The sequence below is a fragment of the Podarcis vaucheri genome (assembly GCF_965113315.1).
Source record: "Podarcis vaucheri genome assembly, chromosome: 1".
Taxonomy (NCBI): domain Eukaryota; kingdom Metazoa; phylum Chordata; class Lepidosauria; order Squamata; family Lacertidae; genus Podarcis; species Podarcis vaucheri.
In genome coordinates, this window is record NC_138759.1 from 37,251,561 (window position 1) to 37,268,637 (window position 17,077).

Sequence of the window (17,077 nt, forward strand, 5' to 3'; positions counted from 1 at the left end):
TTGCTTGCTGCCCCCTTTTCACTGCCAAGTGTGCAGTGAATTGTAAGATTGCTTTATTCCGTTGAACAATTGCTGTAATAGATCTTCTGATTCAAATTCTCAGGAAATTGCTTTTCCCAGTAGTTTGAGGCTACAGGCTGGTTCTGATGCTTTGGTCAAAGCTTTTCTGTTCAGCTCTTAAACTCTACTTATTCATAAAATAGCTTTTTAATTATCTCATGCTAATTTTATCAGTTTTTAGATTTGAGGTGATAGAATTTAAAGCTATAGCAACATAAGGCTATAGCAACATAACTTGGCAGTATAATTTTCAGCTATTTTTTCTGATCTGCAAGGATCATGTAAATGCAAAGCCAGCTATCTCTGCTTTCATATTCACTTTTTGACACCTTTTCAGTTGTGATAGATATTTCATTTATAATGGATACCTGTTTAAAATGCTGGACTATAGAGACCTGGTAAAGTAGTAGGCTGGCTACATGAGTTTCTGAGATTTGGGCCTAAGGACAGTGGAATGGGAGCCAGAGATAGGAGCCAGCCAGACTAGCTGACCGTTTGCCCATGCAAATCCCATATCTGCTGCAAGGGTTTGATAGTCCTTTCAGGTCAGGCCAATCAGCTGGCTGTTTAGGGAGCAGCCTCAGAACCTAAAAAGAGTTCCTAGCCTCCTTCCCCATGGGACTTTTTTTTTTTTTGTCACACTGCATGGCTTAACACAAGGCACAGTAAAACTCTTGATTTGAAGGTTCCCAGTTACTTGTGACAAAAACACTTGTAGTCAGAGATTATATAATTCTTGTGAATATCCTAGGTCAGGCATGGCCAAACTTGGCTCTCCAGCTGTTTTGAGACTACAATTCCCATCATCCCTGACCACTGGTCCTGTTAGCTAAGGATGATGGAGTTGTAGTCCTAAAACAGCTGGAAGGCCAAGTTTGGTCATGCCTGTCCTAGGTGATGAATTACTTGTCAGTCTACAAAAGAAAACAGGCAGCCAAAAAGTAAAGGAGTGAATTATACATATTTGGGAGACTGCCCTGGTACACAGAAGTATAGAAGCTTGTAAACTTAAAGGTCAATCCCCTCTACCTGCTCAGAAAAATACTGTGAACTTCCAGGGTGGAGAGCATTGAGTGAGAATGGGGAAATATAGTAATTAATCTTATTGTCTGGAGAGGAAATTTATGAGTTAACATTGAATGCCTAAGATTGTTCTTTTTACATTTTTGTGAGGGATGGAGGATAACAAGCTGTGATAGCATTACATATGTGATTTTGCATTTCTGCATAGTGCCATTGTTATAATGGAAACCTCAGCAGTTGTATATAGTCATTGTGCATATGAAAGCACAACTTGAAATAAGCAGGGCTTCCATGAAAGTCTAACCGGTTCTTGAGATGATGGTATGAGGCCATATGAACCAGCCCTAAATGTCTACTGAAGGTACTTTGGACATGACCATATAGCAAAACTCAACTTCATTAGCTGTCAGTAGTGTCTGCCCAATCAACATGGGTAATGTGTATTTTATCATTTAGACATTGTAATGAATTTTATTTTCAAAGAAAGATAAATTAAAAATGTAGTGGTAAATACATAAACATAAAATGTATTTATATGTTACGCAGTTATGTACAACACACAACATTGACATTTTTGCTATTAAAGCAGTTAATTACAGTTCACAGAATTCCATACTACAACTCTGCATTTGGTTTTCTTTTCCTATTAAATCAATTCTTTTTTCTTTAGTTCCAAAATTTGGATGCTTCCATTCTCCATAAAATCCAAGGTTTTTTCCCCTAGATGCATTTCATTTAGTAGAAATGGATTTTAACAACTAGCTCAGTTTATTCAGTTTGTTTATATTTAATCATTATGTAATATAATGATTTCCAAAACATAAAACTTTCACCATTGGCCAGTAGACATTTTCTGTTGTCCTATATTGTGATATTGGAGGCCGGTGAGAAATATCTATCCTGAGAACTTGAATCTACAACATAATTTTGCATCGAATGCCCACCCATTTTGCTTCATGGAAACTAAACTATTACTTTCTGATAGTTAAAAGTCAAATACTAGTTAGCCTTTACTTCTTTTTGTGTGTGTTTTTTAACAGAAAGCCGAAGTGAATTTTTAGAGAAGTTACAGAGAGCCCGAAGCCAGGTGAAACCATCCACAACAAGCCAGCCAATTTTATCTGTCCCAGGCCCAGCTAAACTCACAGTGGGGAATTGGTCTCTTACGTGTCTAAAGGAAGGAGAAATTGCTATTCACAATTCAGATGGTCAGCAAGCTACAATATTAAAAGAAGATCTTCCAGGTTTTGTTTTTGAGTCCAATAGAGGAACTAAACATTCATTTGCTGCTGAAACCTCTTTAGGTGAGTATGTAGATATGTGTAAAAAGGTAATTGCATGTATATATCTACAGTGGCCCGGTCATAAATTACATTCTTTTTTCAATAAATCTGGTTTGAAGGGAACACTTAAGCCATAATTTCCTGGTTTGGATGCCCTGGCCATCTGGCCAATACTATGGAATTTACAGCTCCAAGAAGTAATGATGGTGTCCAGCTAGAATGGTTTTAAAAGAGGATTATACTTATGACTCCAAATCCAGATTATACTTTCTATGGGGGATAAAGCTATCAATGGCTATGTTCTGCCTCCACCATCGGATGCAATATGACTCTGTATACTGATTACTGGGAAACCCAAATGGGGAGTGTTTTCTTTTGGGGCTTCCAATAGACAACTAGTTGGCCACTTCAGGAACAGGATGCTAGACTAGATGTGCCATTAGCCTGATCCAGTAGATGGTTCTTGTCTTCTTAAACTGGTTTAACAGACCAGGGAAACCTTACATTAAACATGCTTGCAAGGGCAGAGGGGAGAAGATACACGTGGGGTCCCAGTGTATTCCTGATCTAGCAAACTGTGATATGTTAGACTAGGATTGTAATGTCTAAACTGCCAGTGAAGGGGTAACACCATCACCATCATTTTTATTTTCCACCTGTTGCCAGAAGGTCCCTGGTGGGTTACAACAATATAAAATACAGCATTTAAAACAGTGTGAAACAAATTGCAATCACAACTGGAATGGATCCTAAAAATATATCTTAAGTGTCAAAGCCAGGTTAAAGAGAGATGTTTTCAGCATACAATGAAGTTGCCAGATGCACCTCTGTAAAGAGAGAATTCCATAACTTAAGGGTTTCCAGAGAGAATGCCTTCTTCAGGGTCACACAGACCCAACCTCTGAGTGTGATGGAACTACCAAGAAGGCCAGGCCCTCTTTGCTGATCTGAAAACTGGAGAGGGGTTGTAGGCAAGGAGGCAATCATTCAGTTATTTGGGAGCCTATGTCATATAGGACTTTAAACAGTAGTGTGAGCACCTTGAATTGGGCACAGAAATGAACTGGCAACATAATATCCTGGATATTTTGTAGGATCAGAATTTGTGACCGGTTGGACTGGCAAAAGGGGAAGAAAGGCAAAATCAAAGTCGGAAAAAACCAAACAAAAGGTTAGTATGTTTTAAAAACATTTTAATGGAGAATTTGGATTTCAGTTTGTTACTTTCTGTATTTCTTCTTGTACATGCTAGCTGCTGGCTTGAGGTGGTTTAGATACTTAGCCTAGCTATGTTTAAAAAGCATATAAATTAATTCTCACTTCTGTGATGAGATCAGTTAAAGGATTTGTTAGAGCAGTGGTGAGGAGGTTTCAGCCAAGTTAGGTACGCCAGGCCTCCCCTTCAGCCAAGCCTACTTGCCCTACACCTGCAGAGCAGATTTTGAAGCAGATGGGGGAGTTCTGTTGCATGAGTAGTACTGCACTCATGCAACATTAGATCAAAACTTGTTTTTCCACTTGCATCAATATTTAGAGTGACTCACTTGAAATCTAAAGTCCATTCAAAAATGCATTAATACATTAGTATTAATTGAGGTCAGCCTCAAGAAGCAACAGATTACAGAAGATATCACTAAGAATTATAGTTCCTCAAAGACCTTTGTTTCCAACCCTTCCCCCCCAAAAAAAAGTTTTTCAGAGATTTATTGTCCCCCTCTGCTGATGAAAGGCTCTTTCATCCAGTAGAATTTTCCATTAGTGGAAAGTGAGGGGGAGAGGAGGTTATTCCCCTCTCCCTCTGCAGCCCACCTCCCTGCACTCTCCCATCAGATCAACAGGGCAGGGGGACCCTTTGGAACAGTGTGGTGGTGGTGGCGGCAGCAAGGGACTGCAAGAGAAAGGGGGAATTTGTGTGGGGAAATCACCACCCCCTCCCTTTAAACTCCCAGAAACCTCTACTGAATCAGAGAGCCCTCTGTTACTGGGAGGGACACAGCTGACTGCATCTCCCAGTGAATGAAGGTGCCTTTCAGACATCCTTGGGAAGACTGGGGGCAGGGAGGCAACATGAAAAAAAAAGTGTGTTCTAAAAACTCTTGAATAAGTCATCACCTGGAGCAAGACTTCAGAAGATGGCTTGAACAGATGGATAAAGTTCATTTGGGAGACCTTCAAGCAGATTGTTTATGACTTTATGGTATGGTACAAAGGTAGCATTTTGGATTGGGTCTGAAAATAAGTTGGGGAAGTGCACTTCTTAAAAACACATCAAATCTGTAGCCATAACATTTAGCAGACAGCCTTGAGCAAAGTCCCCAATGGACTTTGGTTTAACAAACCAAGATTAATGGGGTTCTTAGGGGAAATGTAACTGACATCCTGACTTGTGGGTGCGGGGGATAGTTCAGTGCTAGAGCCAATGTTTTGTAGATAAAGGTTTCCATATTCCATCTTTGGCAGCTCCATTTACAAAAGCATTTCAAATGGTAAAGCCGAAAACAACCTTGGCTATCATTGTAGACAAAATCATACAAAGCATTCTGACTCAATTGTAAGTTACTTATGTACTGTTATTCCAAGCGAAGCTGATCCAGGGTTGGCATTCATAAATATCAATAAAATATTTCATTTGGTTTGAAATTGTAAATTCATCCTGATTTCTTAAATGATGCTCAGGTACGGACTATGGCAAGAGACTTGTACGATGACCATTTCAAAGCTGTCGAAAGTATGCCTAGAGGTGTAGTTGTAACACTGAGGAACATAGCAACACAATTAGAATCTTCATGGGAGCTCCATACAAATAGGCAGGTAAGTATTATTGAGGAAATTGCAGTGGTAAGCGTAATTTGCTGCTGTTGTTAATGTTGACTTGATTCAGATATAAAAATTAATCCATCTGTCTTCGTCTGATGGTATTGGCAGATTCTCCAAGTGAGTTTAGAAGCATTTCCAGGTTACTTTTAACTTGGGCTGTTGACAGCTGCTCATAATACTAAGCCCAGGTCAAAGTGGGCCACAGGAATTTGCATATGAAATAGGGTGAGTGGCAGATAACAGCAGCCTGATCTGGAAATGGTAGTTTTAAATCTGCACCATTCTATGTGAAGTGTACTGCTTACTGTGTGTATGCAGTACTTTTTTGTGAAGTTCTTGTTTCCGCAGTTAGACTACTGTTGTGTAATACCATAAAGTGAATGGGGCCACTATTATCTGATTTTCTTTTTCAGTTTATTGAGGGAGAAAACACTTGGCGAGATTTAATGAAGACTGCTCTGGAAAACTTAATTGTCCTTCTGAAGGATGAAAATACTATTTCACCATATGAAATGTGCAGCAGTGGCTTGGTGCAGGCTCTTCTTACTGTTTTGAATAATGTAAGTTTTATTGGAGAATGAGTGGGAACTTCGGAGCCAAGGAGCCAAGTCTTTATTCACAGCCATGAAGTTAACTGGCTGATCTTAGACCAGTTAACTTCATCTTTCAGCCTAACTTAACCTCGTGAGGTTGTTGTGAGGATGAAGGAAGGATAACTGTGTATGTCACCTGAGCTTTGGGGGGCAGGGCAGGTGGAGAGTGCAGTGAAACTGTATTAATCACAGTTAATGTAAAAGGTTTTGAATTTTCTTAAGGAATATCTACAGTGTAGTATGTTAGCTGTGAGAAATGCTTTCACTTAAACTTAACCTAAAAAAGAACAGGGGTCAAGAGACATGAAGCTCTGTTTGCACCAGCACTGTGAACCTAGTGCTGCTCTAGTGGTCTAACCATGCCTTGGACAGACAGTGCTGCCCATAAAACAAAGGAGAGTTTTCAGAGGGAAGATGCAGCCTGGCAATCAGACTATAAACACTTGTTTTACTTTCATTAAATCACATAGCAAATATCAGAAGAGGTGAAGGAGGAGAAGATTTTAAAAATGCTGGGAATGGTGCTGTTAGGATAGGTGGGTGTTGTTAACACTTGCTGCTTCGTTGCCCTCAATAGGGCTGCACATTTATTTCTCGTTGCAAGAGCTGAACAGTTCAAGTTGATAGTCTTTGGAGCAACAGGAGACTGTCACTCACAGTCACAATTTTTATTACAAACTTCAGTGCATTCCAGAATAAGATACTTCTCTTTCTGAAGCAAAAATTAATTTTTGTTCTTCCTCAAAACTTGTGTGATTTATGCATCTGACTTCTCCCCGTTTCTCATTGTCACTTTGTCAGGCGGTACTTGAGAAGTTGGTTTTCTCCTTATGTAATGAGTTAAGTTAGCCATAATGGCCTAATCCCAAATTTTGAGCAGCCATTCTTTTAACAATTCCCTCTTTTTCATTTAGAATGTGGATTTTGATTTGAAACAAGATTGTAGTCAGCTAGTGGAAAGAATAAATGTATTCAAAACAGCTTTCAGTGAAAATGAAGATGATGAAAGGTAATTTTGTTGTTCCTGGAAAAATAATGTGTACACACAACTATTTTTTTATACTCTTCTTTCAATAGTAAAAGGCATATTGGTCTTGGACTAGAACATAACTTGCTGCTTTTTGTATTTAAATTGCCCGGTGTTTACCGCATCAGTGTTGCTTTGCAGTTGGAGATCCCATTTAAACAGAGTATTAGTTATTGAATAATGCATATACTGTACTGTGTTTCGGCCCTCACAAGGCCCCCAAGATAATTTTGCCGGAATAACAACACAGTAATGTTACAATAAAAAATGAGAGTGGTAAAACCACATTGCAGTAATCTAACCTAGTGGAGATGTAAGGTATGTGTAACTATTGTCAGATTTCCTTATCTCAGATTCTCCAAGCAATATTTTATAATTAAAAATTGCTTTGAGCTTTGATATGTAGTACAAAGCATTTTAAACATTGCTTAAGCTGATCTAGAAAAAATTAAAATGTTGACGTTTGATGAATCAATGCACCTGGCTTTGATTCAGACATATGCCAAATCATGCATTATTGCTGTGATAACAAGCAAGCATGAACAGGAAGTTCTACAGTTTCCATGCACAGCATATAATATTGTTAGTAACAAACTGCAGTTTCTACTATAAGGGTGTAAGGAGAAATGATGATTTGTTACAAATTTTGTTGGTTTACATTTTCTCCCCATTGTGTGGTGGGAGCACAAAAGTCTGAGACTTGTGGTTACTTGTTCTCATAATGACAAACCATTGCAATATCTCTGTTTTATATATTGTTGGATCATGTTTATTGTTGCAAGCTGGCTTGAGTTCGGTTTTTAAGTAGGCAGAGTTAAGGTTTTAAAAATAGCTTGTCATCACAACAACATTTTGAAGTTGTAATTGTACTCTGAAGTTTTCATAACTTCTGTTCATTTTTCAAAGCCCTTTGTATTAAAGACAGTAACATTTGTCTTCTCTGTGTTAATAGTCGTCCAGCAGTTGCATTAATTCGGAAACTCATAGCAGTATTAGAATCTATTGAACGTCTACCTCTACACTTGTATGATACACCAGGATCAACATATAATCTTCAGGTAACTTTTCAATATGGTAGAAATTTACTGCATTCTAATAAAAATGTTTCTGTGCCTTATCTCTGCTATTCTTCCTATAAAATTCCATAAATTACAGTTGTCCTGAGCTACTTTAGTTGGATACAGACCTATTTCATTATTATAATGCTTCAATCAGATCCAATGGAGTCTTCCACTTTGCAAACTGGACAAATTCATAGACAGAAGTGGGAGAGGCATTTTTTGCCAATTCTCCCTTCCTTCTATAGCCCCCAGCACCATCTACCATGTTGTTTTGGAGGGTCCCCAGCCCTCTGGACCTGATTTTTGAGGCAAGGGGAATATAGAAAAAATCCCACCCCCCAGAGCATCCAGTTTACAAAGTTCCACTCTGCACAACTCTGGGTGTCACCCATTAAAAGTTTTACGGAATGTGGGTTTGGCATAACAAACATTTATGGGTATCATCTAGATTTGCTGCTGTGTACGCATGAAGGTTCTAGTTCAGGTCCAGGCAGGGCTGTGTAAATAATTGCTGTAAATAGAAAAGTGATTTCACAAGACATTTCTGGTCATATTAATTCTTAGTATTAAGTAAAAAACAACAACAGCCTATACTCTTAATTTGTTGGGTGTGGGAGCTTCCTCCCTGACCTTCCTTGACCTTTTTTGTGTTTGTTTTATACTGTACCCCACCCTAAATACAATGAAGGGCAGTATAAAAACATTCTAAATAAATAAAAGTTTTAATAATCAGCTCAATGAAGGACTGTATAAAAACATTCTAAATAAATAAAAGTTTTAATAATCAGCTCAGGTCCAAAGAGCTATGAGTGGAAGAAGAAAATGTAGCAGTGCTGTTCCTTTTGTGAGACCTGGTGAAAGCACTTCCTGGTGAAAGAACTTGGAATGTAATTGGGGTTGTATTACAATATGAAAAAAATTGTGAATATTGAAGATATGAACTCTAGTGGGCCATAAAATGTTATTGATAGGAATTTAAACAAAGCTGCAGCCTGCCCACACAGGACAATGTCAGTCACTTTTGACATATTGAGTCCAAAACAGACTACGCATGAGTGGGAAAGACTTTCTACTAGAGTAAGAATGCTGTTGGATCTGTGCATTTGTGTAAGTGTGTGTGTATACCGCTTATGCAGATTTGTCAGTTGTGCTGATTTTCCTGGTTTATTAATGCTTGCTTGACTTTGAAAACATAATCATTAGTATTTGTTATAAATGAAAGGGATGTTTCTAAGTAAAAATATTGTTGCTTTGGCCTTAGATATTAACGAGACGGTTGCGGTTTCGCTTGGAGCGTGCTTCTGGGGAGACAGCTTTAATAGACAGAACAGGTCGAATGTTGAAAATGGAGCCCTTGGCAACTGTAGAATCTTTAGAGCAATACCTCCTCAAAATGGTGAGCAAACTCCTCTTCTCCCCAGGCTGGATTCAGACTACCCATACACATAGCTCAGCCCATGGTAGTTTCCACTGGAGGAAGTGCAGTTTTTGCAGATTCCCATTTCTCCCATGCGCCTGAAAAGTTGTTCTGAAGGGTCTTGAGATCCTTGGGAACCATATGGGAAAAGGCAGGAGGCATTAGTGAATGTCTTTTCTGTTTGGAGCATTTATGAATCTCAGCCGCTTATGTGAATGGAAGATCAGATTTGGGTCAAGCACTCGATCCAGCCTATCATGTTTACAGAAAGAATTACATTAATTCTTCTGTTTGAGGTGACTGTTTTTTTGTAGTATTTGTCATTGTCTGTTCAGGTTTCTAGTCCTCAAGTGTGAGATGTGGGGGTTGGGATGAGCACCCTCTAATCCTCCATCTTGGGAAGGCTTTCTTGTTTTCTTACATTGAGTCTTAAATTGTTTCTGTTGATGGAATTATGACATTTAATTGTGCTTTACTGTATATTTTAGGGGATGCTGGTGGCACTGTGGGTTAAACCACAGAGCCTAGGACTTGCTGGTCAGGGGTCCCTTTACCTTTTTACTGTATATTTTGATCGTGTATTAATATGCTGTTAGCCATTTTGGGGTCTTTGGACCAAAAAGTAATATATAAAAATAGTGATGATAATAAACTCTATACTTATGTGATACATTTTTGTTTCCCCTTTCTTCCTTAGGTGGCAAAGCAGTGGTATGACTTTGATAGATCATCATTTGTTTTTGTACGAAAACTCAGAGAAGGGCAGACATTCATTTTCAGACACCAGCATGATTTTGATGAAAATGGAATTATTTACTGGATTGGAACAAATGCAAAGTAAGATTTCAGTAACTTCAGCTTGAGACAGTGCTAAAATCTTGAATGAAATAGCATTGTATTTAAATACCTGCAGGCCAGTTCTGAATATTTTCCAAGGGCAACACTGGATTTTCCATGCATCATTTTTAAATTAAAAAATGTATTATTGGGACATAGTTTGCAGTATGCATGGCATATTAGCTTTTGTTTTTTAGCTTTTAAAATTTGGACTATACTGTCTGTCACTTACCTATGGCCATTCCATCAGGCTCCCTGAACTGTTGCCATCCCAGTTTCTTATAAGATCTGATGCTCGAGTCTGTATTATTTCCCCATTCTCTGGAAGTCTTTTCAGCTGAAGAGGGGAGTTAAAATGCTTTAAATAAGTATTCATGAGTAATAGTGACATTGTTGTTTCTATTGTAGAACAGCTTATGAGTGGGTAAATCCAGCCGCCTATGGGCTGGTGGTAGTTACATCTTCAGAAGGAAGAAATTTGCCTTATGGCCGTTTGGAAGACATCTTAAGCCGTGACAGTTCAGCTCTGAATTGTCATACTAACGATGATAAAAATGCATGGTTTGCTATAGACCTTGGTCTTTGGGTGATACCATCAGCTTACACATTACGCCATGCTCGTGGTTATGGACGATCTGCTCTCAGAAATTGGGTTTTTCAAGTATCTAAGGATGGACAGAACTGGACTACTCTATATACTCATGTTGATGACTGCAGTCTGAATGAACCAGGGTATGTAAAAATATTTCCATTTACATGGACCATTGTTGTTTCTGATTTTATGACAATAAATTTAGTACCCATAACGTATGGGCCATTCTCAGTCCACTGAAGTAATTGGAAATTAACCTCTTGATAGCATTGGGTCCAGGATTTACTTCACTGTGCTGAAATTCATTGAATAATAAAAGTTGGCTTTCCATAGTGGCTTGGCTTAAACATGGTAAACCATAGTTAATGGTTTACTGGGATCACACAAGCCTTGGCTGTTTTTCTAGCATATAGATGAAACAACCACGATTCTTGTCTTAGTGTTATGTTAGGGCTGCCATACGACTGGAATTTCCAGGACATGTCTGTAGAAACATGGCAGCCCTATGTTATGTCCAAACTGGGGGTCATCGTTTGTTTTGCTTTCAGCAAATGATCAGGTTGATTTGTTGGAAGTGAAACAATAAGCCATGATCCGCCCCACCCTCCAATTCAATAGCAGCGACAAGCAAAATTGCCTAAATTGGGCCATTCATGGTAAGCCACTAACTGTGGTTTACCATAACATATGAACAAGGCCCAAGTCAACAGTGCTAAGTGAAACACAACTATTTAATAAATTTAATTCATGTGATGGTATAATGGAGAGAGTAATTTTCTGTTTGTAAACTGGTGGTCTTTTTGATCCATGAAAACCACCATACAAATAATTAATATTTCTCTGTGTTTTTGTTATGACACTTAAATTTATCATTACCTAATTTTTTCCTTCAACTTCCCCAAACTAATGTAAAGGTCAACAGCAACATGGCCACTAGATCTACAAAAGGATGAGAAGCAAGGCTGGAGGCATGTAAGAATTAAGCAAATGGGGAAGAATGCCAGTGGGCAAACACACTACCTCTCTCTATCTGGATTTGAACTTTATGGCACTGTGAATGGTGTGTGTGAAGATCAGCTAGGTAAGCAATGTAGATAGAATGATTTCTTGTTCTTACCACCAGCTATTGTAATGTAGGCCATGAATTAAACTTTTTCAAAAACTTAGTGCCAATCTAGAGCATGTTTCTAAGCATGTTTTAAGATCAAAATATCCGTTTGATATTTGAAATACCTGCCACCAAGTTGGAATGCTTAAATCTTGTATAGATAGCTTAACCAGCAGTGTTTCATTACTAGTTTTGATTGCATGTAGGAAAAGCAGCTAAAGAAGCAGAGGCTAATCTGCGAAGGCAGAGGAGACTGGTACGCTCTCAGGTTCTGAAGTACATGGTTCCAGGTGCCCGTGTCATCAGAGGAATTGATTGGAAATGGAGAGATCAGGATGGTAGTTCACAAGGTGAAGGCACTGTTACAGGCGAATTGCACAATGGTGAGCAACTGCTTAAACAATTAGCTCTCTTTATTCCACAAGTTATTTATAGTAGTCCACTGCATTTTCTAGTTTGGTGATTAGGGAAATATAGATTCAGAAATCAAAAGGAAGACAGAAAGAAAATAGTGTACTGTTTGATCATGTTAAATCAAGAGTGCATTTGTCATAGTGACCTGCTGACATAAAGAAAACCTGTTTGAGCTTCTTCAGATAAAATTAGCACCCGAGTTCTAAATATTTCTACCTCAAAATAAGTTTTACTTATAGTGATGGAACTTGTTAATCAATAAGCATGTTTAAAATCACTGCCTAAAAGTGAAAGAAAAGCAGGGCACAAAGGGTGCCTGTAGAGTAATGTAAGATTTGCAGAAGTAGTAAGTGAAATTCCTTGGAAAAACCAGGAGAAAACCTCTCACTTAATTACTGGGTGGGTAAGAAGTCCTAAGATATCACTTGCCTCTTGACCTCAAGAAGCATCCAGAAATTGAGAAGGACAAACCGGTTCATAAACTCCCCCAGGTATTAGTCACACCTAACTTTCCTAGTTCTAGGAGATTCTGACTTGTACTTTGGGAAACTTTTATTTCAAGAAAGAAAATGTTAGAGTTACTTGATGGTTAGAGATCAAGAACCAAGGTCTTATTGGAACAGTATTCCTTGGGGAAGTAAAGTACCACCACTCACATTTGATTTTCACATGTCCATAAAATACAGTGTTACATACAAGTTGTGCTAATTACATGCAACTCCAATATACAGATTAGCTGTGGCATTTCTGCTCCTATATTTTGTGTGTTGAGTTATGGGTATGAATAATTGATCCAGTGTCTAAGAAGAATAAATATTTCCTGTCTGTATAATATCAGAATACCTTGCTATCCCTTTTCTGGCTTGGCATTTGCAACTTGCTTTTTCTTCAGCTTTTGTCAAGTTCTCTGCCATTTCTTACCTTACTAGCTTCGCTGGGATCAAGTTTCTGTTTTCTTAATACTAATATATGATTAAACCAAAGTGGGGAATGCTAAGAGGCAGATATTAAATTTCCAGTGGCATAGCAATTAGATTTAAAAATCTATTTTTTGAGGAAGGATATGATGCCACATTCAAGGTCTCCATCTCAAGTGTATCTTTTCTTTAGAATGATCCTTCTCCTATTATGCAAAAAAATCATCCTAATAATCATTCACTTAAAAATACTTGTGAAAAGTAGTTGAAAATTAGATAGAAGTAGAAAAGTAGATAGAAAATTTTGTGGTGATATTTTAATGTGCTTGTCTTCTTTAGCATTCAAGATTTGATTAACTAGCTCCCCCACTCTGAATCCATCACTCTATGAACCATATTAGGCCAAGTTCCAAGAAAACAATTCTCTCTAGTTCCCATATCAACTAAAAATCTTCTTCCAAGGGAGTAATTGTTAAACAAAAACTGGAGTGCCAGTTATTTAAAATGTAATTAAAATAATGCATAGAGAAAGGTCTTCATATCACAAGCAGAAGGAAGCTGCAAGGATGCTCCTTGTACCCAAGCGTGGTCTGTTTGCCCTCCCTTCCCACCCCCCCTTATATAAAGGTTCAAGGACTGTCTTGCCACAACCTAAAGGAAAGCCTGGTTTCAGGTGCAGTTTGAACTGCATTTACCACTGCTGTGGTTGACCAACGACTGAGGATGGAGGCCAACCATACTTAGCGAGCTGACTTAAAATAGAATAATGGATTTCCCCCAGTAACTTAAAAGACTGTAGTATGTGAAACATAATAACAGTTACCAAGTATTCTGATAAGAAAACCATTTAAATGCCCACACACTTCTACTACACATAGCTCAAACTTTACTTTTAAGGGAATTAAAAATTTAAACTTATAGTTACTTTTAATACAAAACATTTTTTTTACATTTTTGACTGGATTCTCAGATCTTGAGTATTAAATTGAACTATGGTAAGAGCTGTCCATTTTAATGTAGTACACCTACAGTGATCACACTGCTTGAATTTCAAACCTTTCTATTATTTTGTTTGGCTTTAAAGCCTATTAAGTAATTTCTGTGACTCAAGATAGCGGCCCAATGAGAAGCTGATCCCATATTGTGGAGCTACTGTCTTGACACGCTCCTGTCTGCTTTCTGCTGGGTCTCACAAACTCCTGTCCCTTTCTAGGCTGGATTGATGTCACCTGGGATGCTGGTGGCTCTAACTCTTACCGTATGGGCGCAGAAGGAAAATTTGACCTCAAGCTTGCCCCAGGGTACGACCCTGATTCAGCGGCATCACCCAAACCTGTTTCATCCACTGTTTCAGGCACAACGCAGTCATGGAGCAGCTTGGTGAAAAACAACTGTCCAGACAAGATGACTGCTGCTGCAGGCTCTTCAAGTAGAAAAGGAAGTAGCAGTTCTGTGTGTAGCGTGGCCAGTAGCAGCGACATCAGCTTGGGTTCGACAAAAATGGAGCGGAGATCTGAAAATGTAATGGAACAAAATATAGTTTCAGGCACTGACGTTCATGAGCCAATTGTTGTCCTTTCCTCTGCTGATGGCATGCCTCAGACTGAAGTAGGGTCAGCGTCCAGTGCAAGTACCAGCACCTTGACAGCCGATGTGGGAAATGAAAATGTTGAAAGAAAGCTAGGAACTGACAATTCAATCCGCACAACTGGGGAGTCCAATGCTATATCCATGGGAATTGTTAGTGTGAGTTCTCCAGATGTTAGCTCGGTATCTGAGCTGACAAATAAAGAAGCTGCTTCTCAGAGACCCCTTAGTTCTTCAGCAAGTAACAGACTATCAGTGAGTTCGCTTCTGGCTGCTGGGGCTCCAATGAGTTCCAGTGCAAGTGTTCCTAACCTATCCTCACGAGAAACCTCTAGTTTGGAGTCCTTCGTCCGGAGAGTGGCGAACATCGCTCGCACCAATGCCACTAACAACATGAATTTAAGCCGAAGTAGCAGTGATAACAACACTAATACTTTAGGAAGAAATGTCATGAGCACTGCAAGTAAGTAAAAATAAATACCTGCCAACTTATGCTGCACCTGTGAAATGGGAAGAAATGGGCTTGACATTCTTGACATAATGGTAGCTTTGAAGAGTCATCTGGGGTGGTATAATAGCTATATTGCCCCCAATTTTGTATTGTCTTGGAAAATTGCTCTTGCTGCAGTAATTAAAGAATTGTGCAGCAGGATTTACTTACTCCATTTACTTAATGTTTGATTTCAGGGGGAATTAAAGTAAATATCATTGCTAAGAAGAAATCTAGGTGCCACAACATCATAGCTAAGTCTATTCTGGTACTTATAGCACTGAAATCCTTTGGATAGATTAGAAGAGCATTAAATTGTTTCTTAATTCTAATCTATCAGTGATGTTCCTAGAAATAAATGCATGTCTCATAGAAATTTGCTTAGAATGTTGTACTTGAATTTGAATTAATTTGGAAACTCTGGTGCTTATATTCTCACTCTTCAAAATATTGAAAAATATTTCATTCATCTGAAATAGGTAAAAAGCTTAGGGAAAACAGTGTTGTCTTAAAATTGCTCATACTTTTTAAAAACAAATGAGTGTTACAAACACAGATTTATATGTGCTGCCATTTATTTTTGTTTCTATGCTTTACTGCAGTTCTTGCTACGAGGCTAAAATTGTTAAGAATGTAGACAAAGGGCTTCTTTAGATAGACTAAGGAGATACTGCTGATTTAGTTTTATATTGAAAGAATAAGATGACAAGTTATTTCTCTATTTTGTCTTTTGTCAACTATGGTCCACGCTTGGCAGAGGGTTGAGCCATGGAAGTGCAGCCATTCTAGTCTTTTTTTTTAATGTGGTGAGCAGTGCCTGATATGAAATGGGAAAAGAATAGCCAACTAGCGTGTGCATTGGAAACTGAACTGCTGCCCTTATTACTTGAAAATTTGTGGGAACTGCTGTTCACCTTTCCCTTTATTTGGAAATGTTATTATTTGCACTTTAGAGAACATTGTAAAAATCCATTTTCTCATATGTTTATATTTAAAAAAACGAGCTGAAACATGACTGTGAAAACTTACTTGAACTAAGATGAGTTTAGTAAAACATAGTTTTATTCTATATAATTATTTTACTGTGTTTAATTTTTCCACCCCATATTATCGGTGATAAGCACTAATAAAATGGATTAACTCACTAGAGTCAGTAGTGAGATGGTCCAAATGTAATACCACACCATAGTTTGTAAACCTAAACCAAGCTTGTTGTGATGCTTGAACTTAAACTATTTGGCAAATCATGATTTTCAAGTGGTACCAAGTAAGAACTTGAAACCATAATTTGATTTTAGTTTGCAAAAACAATTTTAACAAACTGTGGATTGGGATGTATATATGCACTAAGAAAGCATGATTTGAGATGTTTGTTCTTCCTTTAAGAGAGCATTCTGGCATTCTCAGAAAAGAGGGAGAAACCACACACACAGTTGCTTGCACACCTGGGACCCAAAGCAGATAAAGAAAATTAGATGATTCTTGGTTCATTCTATATTAGTTAAATTACTACCAATGCTTTTGAAAATATCTTGGATTGATCTATTTACAGCAACTATTCAAGACAATCCTGTTTAAAAGTTCAAATTTATTCATGGAAATTAAACAAAAGATTATTGTTCCTATTGAAAGCATTCCTCCCTTCCCCTCCGCTTCCAAGAGGAATTTGTTAATGCAACTGTTCTGCTAATCTGCTCAGAAAGGGAAAGGGCTCTCCAAAAACAGTGCTGAACTCACTCTTTTATCTCTGGAGGACCAACATATGTGTTCAGTATTCTCCAAAGGGCACTAGGACCACCCCTTAGTGGGTGGTATGTTCCTCTTATTGCTAGAGGCACAAATGTCATCACT

At 38.2% G+C, this 17,077-nt stretch overlaps 1 protein-coding gene across 12 annotated transcripts in view; it reads left to right on the plus strand.

Annotated features, from left to right (window-relative positions):
• Nucleotides 1-17,077, plus strand: part of HECTD1 (HECT domain E3 ubiquitin protein ligase 1) — a 62,002-nt gene that overhangs the window by 27,168 nt on the left and 17,757 nt on the right. For 10 of the 12 annotated variants that reach the window (XM_082202121.1, XM_082202116.1, XM_082202119.1 and 7 more), the window contains 12 exons: nucleotides 2,124-2,387; nucleotides 3,461-3,537; nucleotides 5,043-5,177; nucleotides 5,597-5,743; nucleotides 6,691-6,785; nucleotides 7,756-7,861; nucleotides 9,126-9,260; nucleotides 9,979-10,118; nucleotides 10,527-10,850; nucleotides 11,625-11,791; nucleotides 12,025-12,201; nucleotides 14,363-15,199. In XM_082202121.1, the coding sequence (XP_082058247.1) occupies nucleotides 2,124-2,387; nucleotides 3,461-3,537; nucleotides 5,043-5,177; nucleotides 5,597-5,743; nucleotides 6,691-6,785; nucleotides 7,756-7,861; nucleotides 9,126-9,260; nucleotides 9,979-10,118; nucleotides 10,527-10,850; nucleotides 11,625-11,791; nucleotides 12,025-12,201; nucleotides 14,363-15,199 (2,604 nt within the window). The remainder of the gene's footprint in view (nucleotides 1-2,123; nucleotides 2,388-3,460; nucleotides 3,538-5,042; nucleotides 5,178-5,596; nucleotides 5,744-6,690; nucleotides 6,786-7,755; nucleotides 7,862-9,125; nucleotides 9,261-9,978; nucleotides 10,119-10,526; nucleotides 10,851-11,624; nucleotides 11,792-12,024; nucleotides 12,202-14,362; nucleotides 15,200-17,077) is intronic. The other 2 variants (XM_082202124.1, XM_082202115.1) reach the window with 1 other exon arrangement.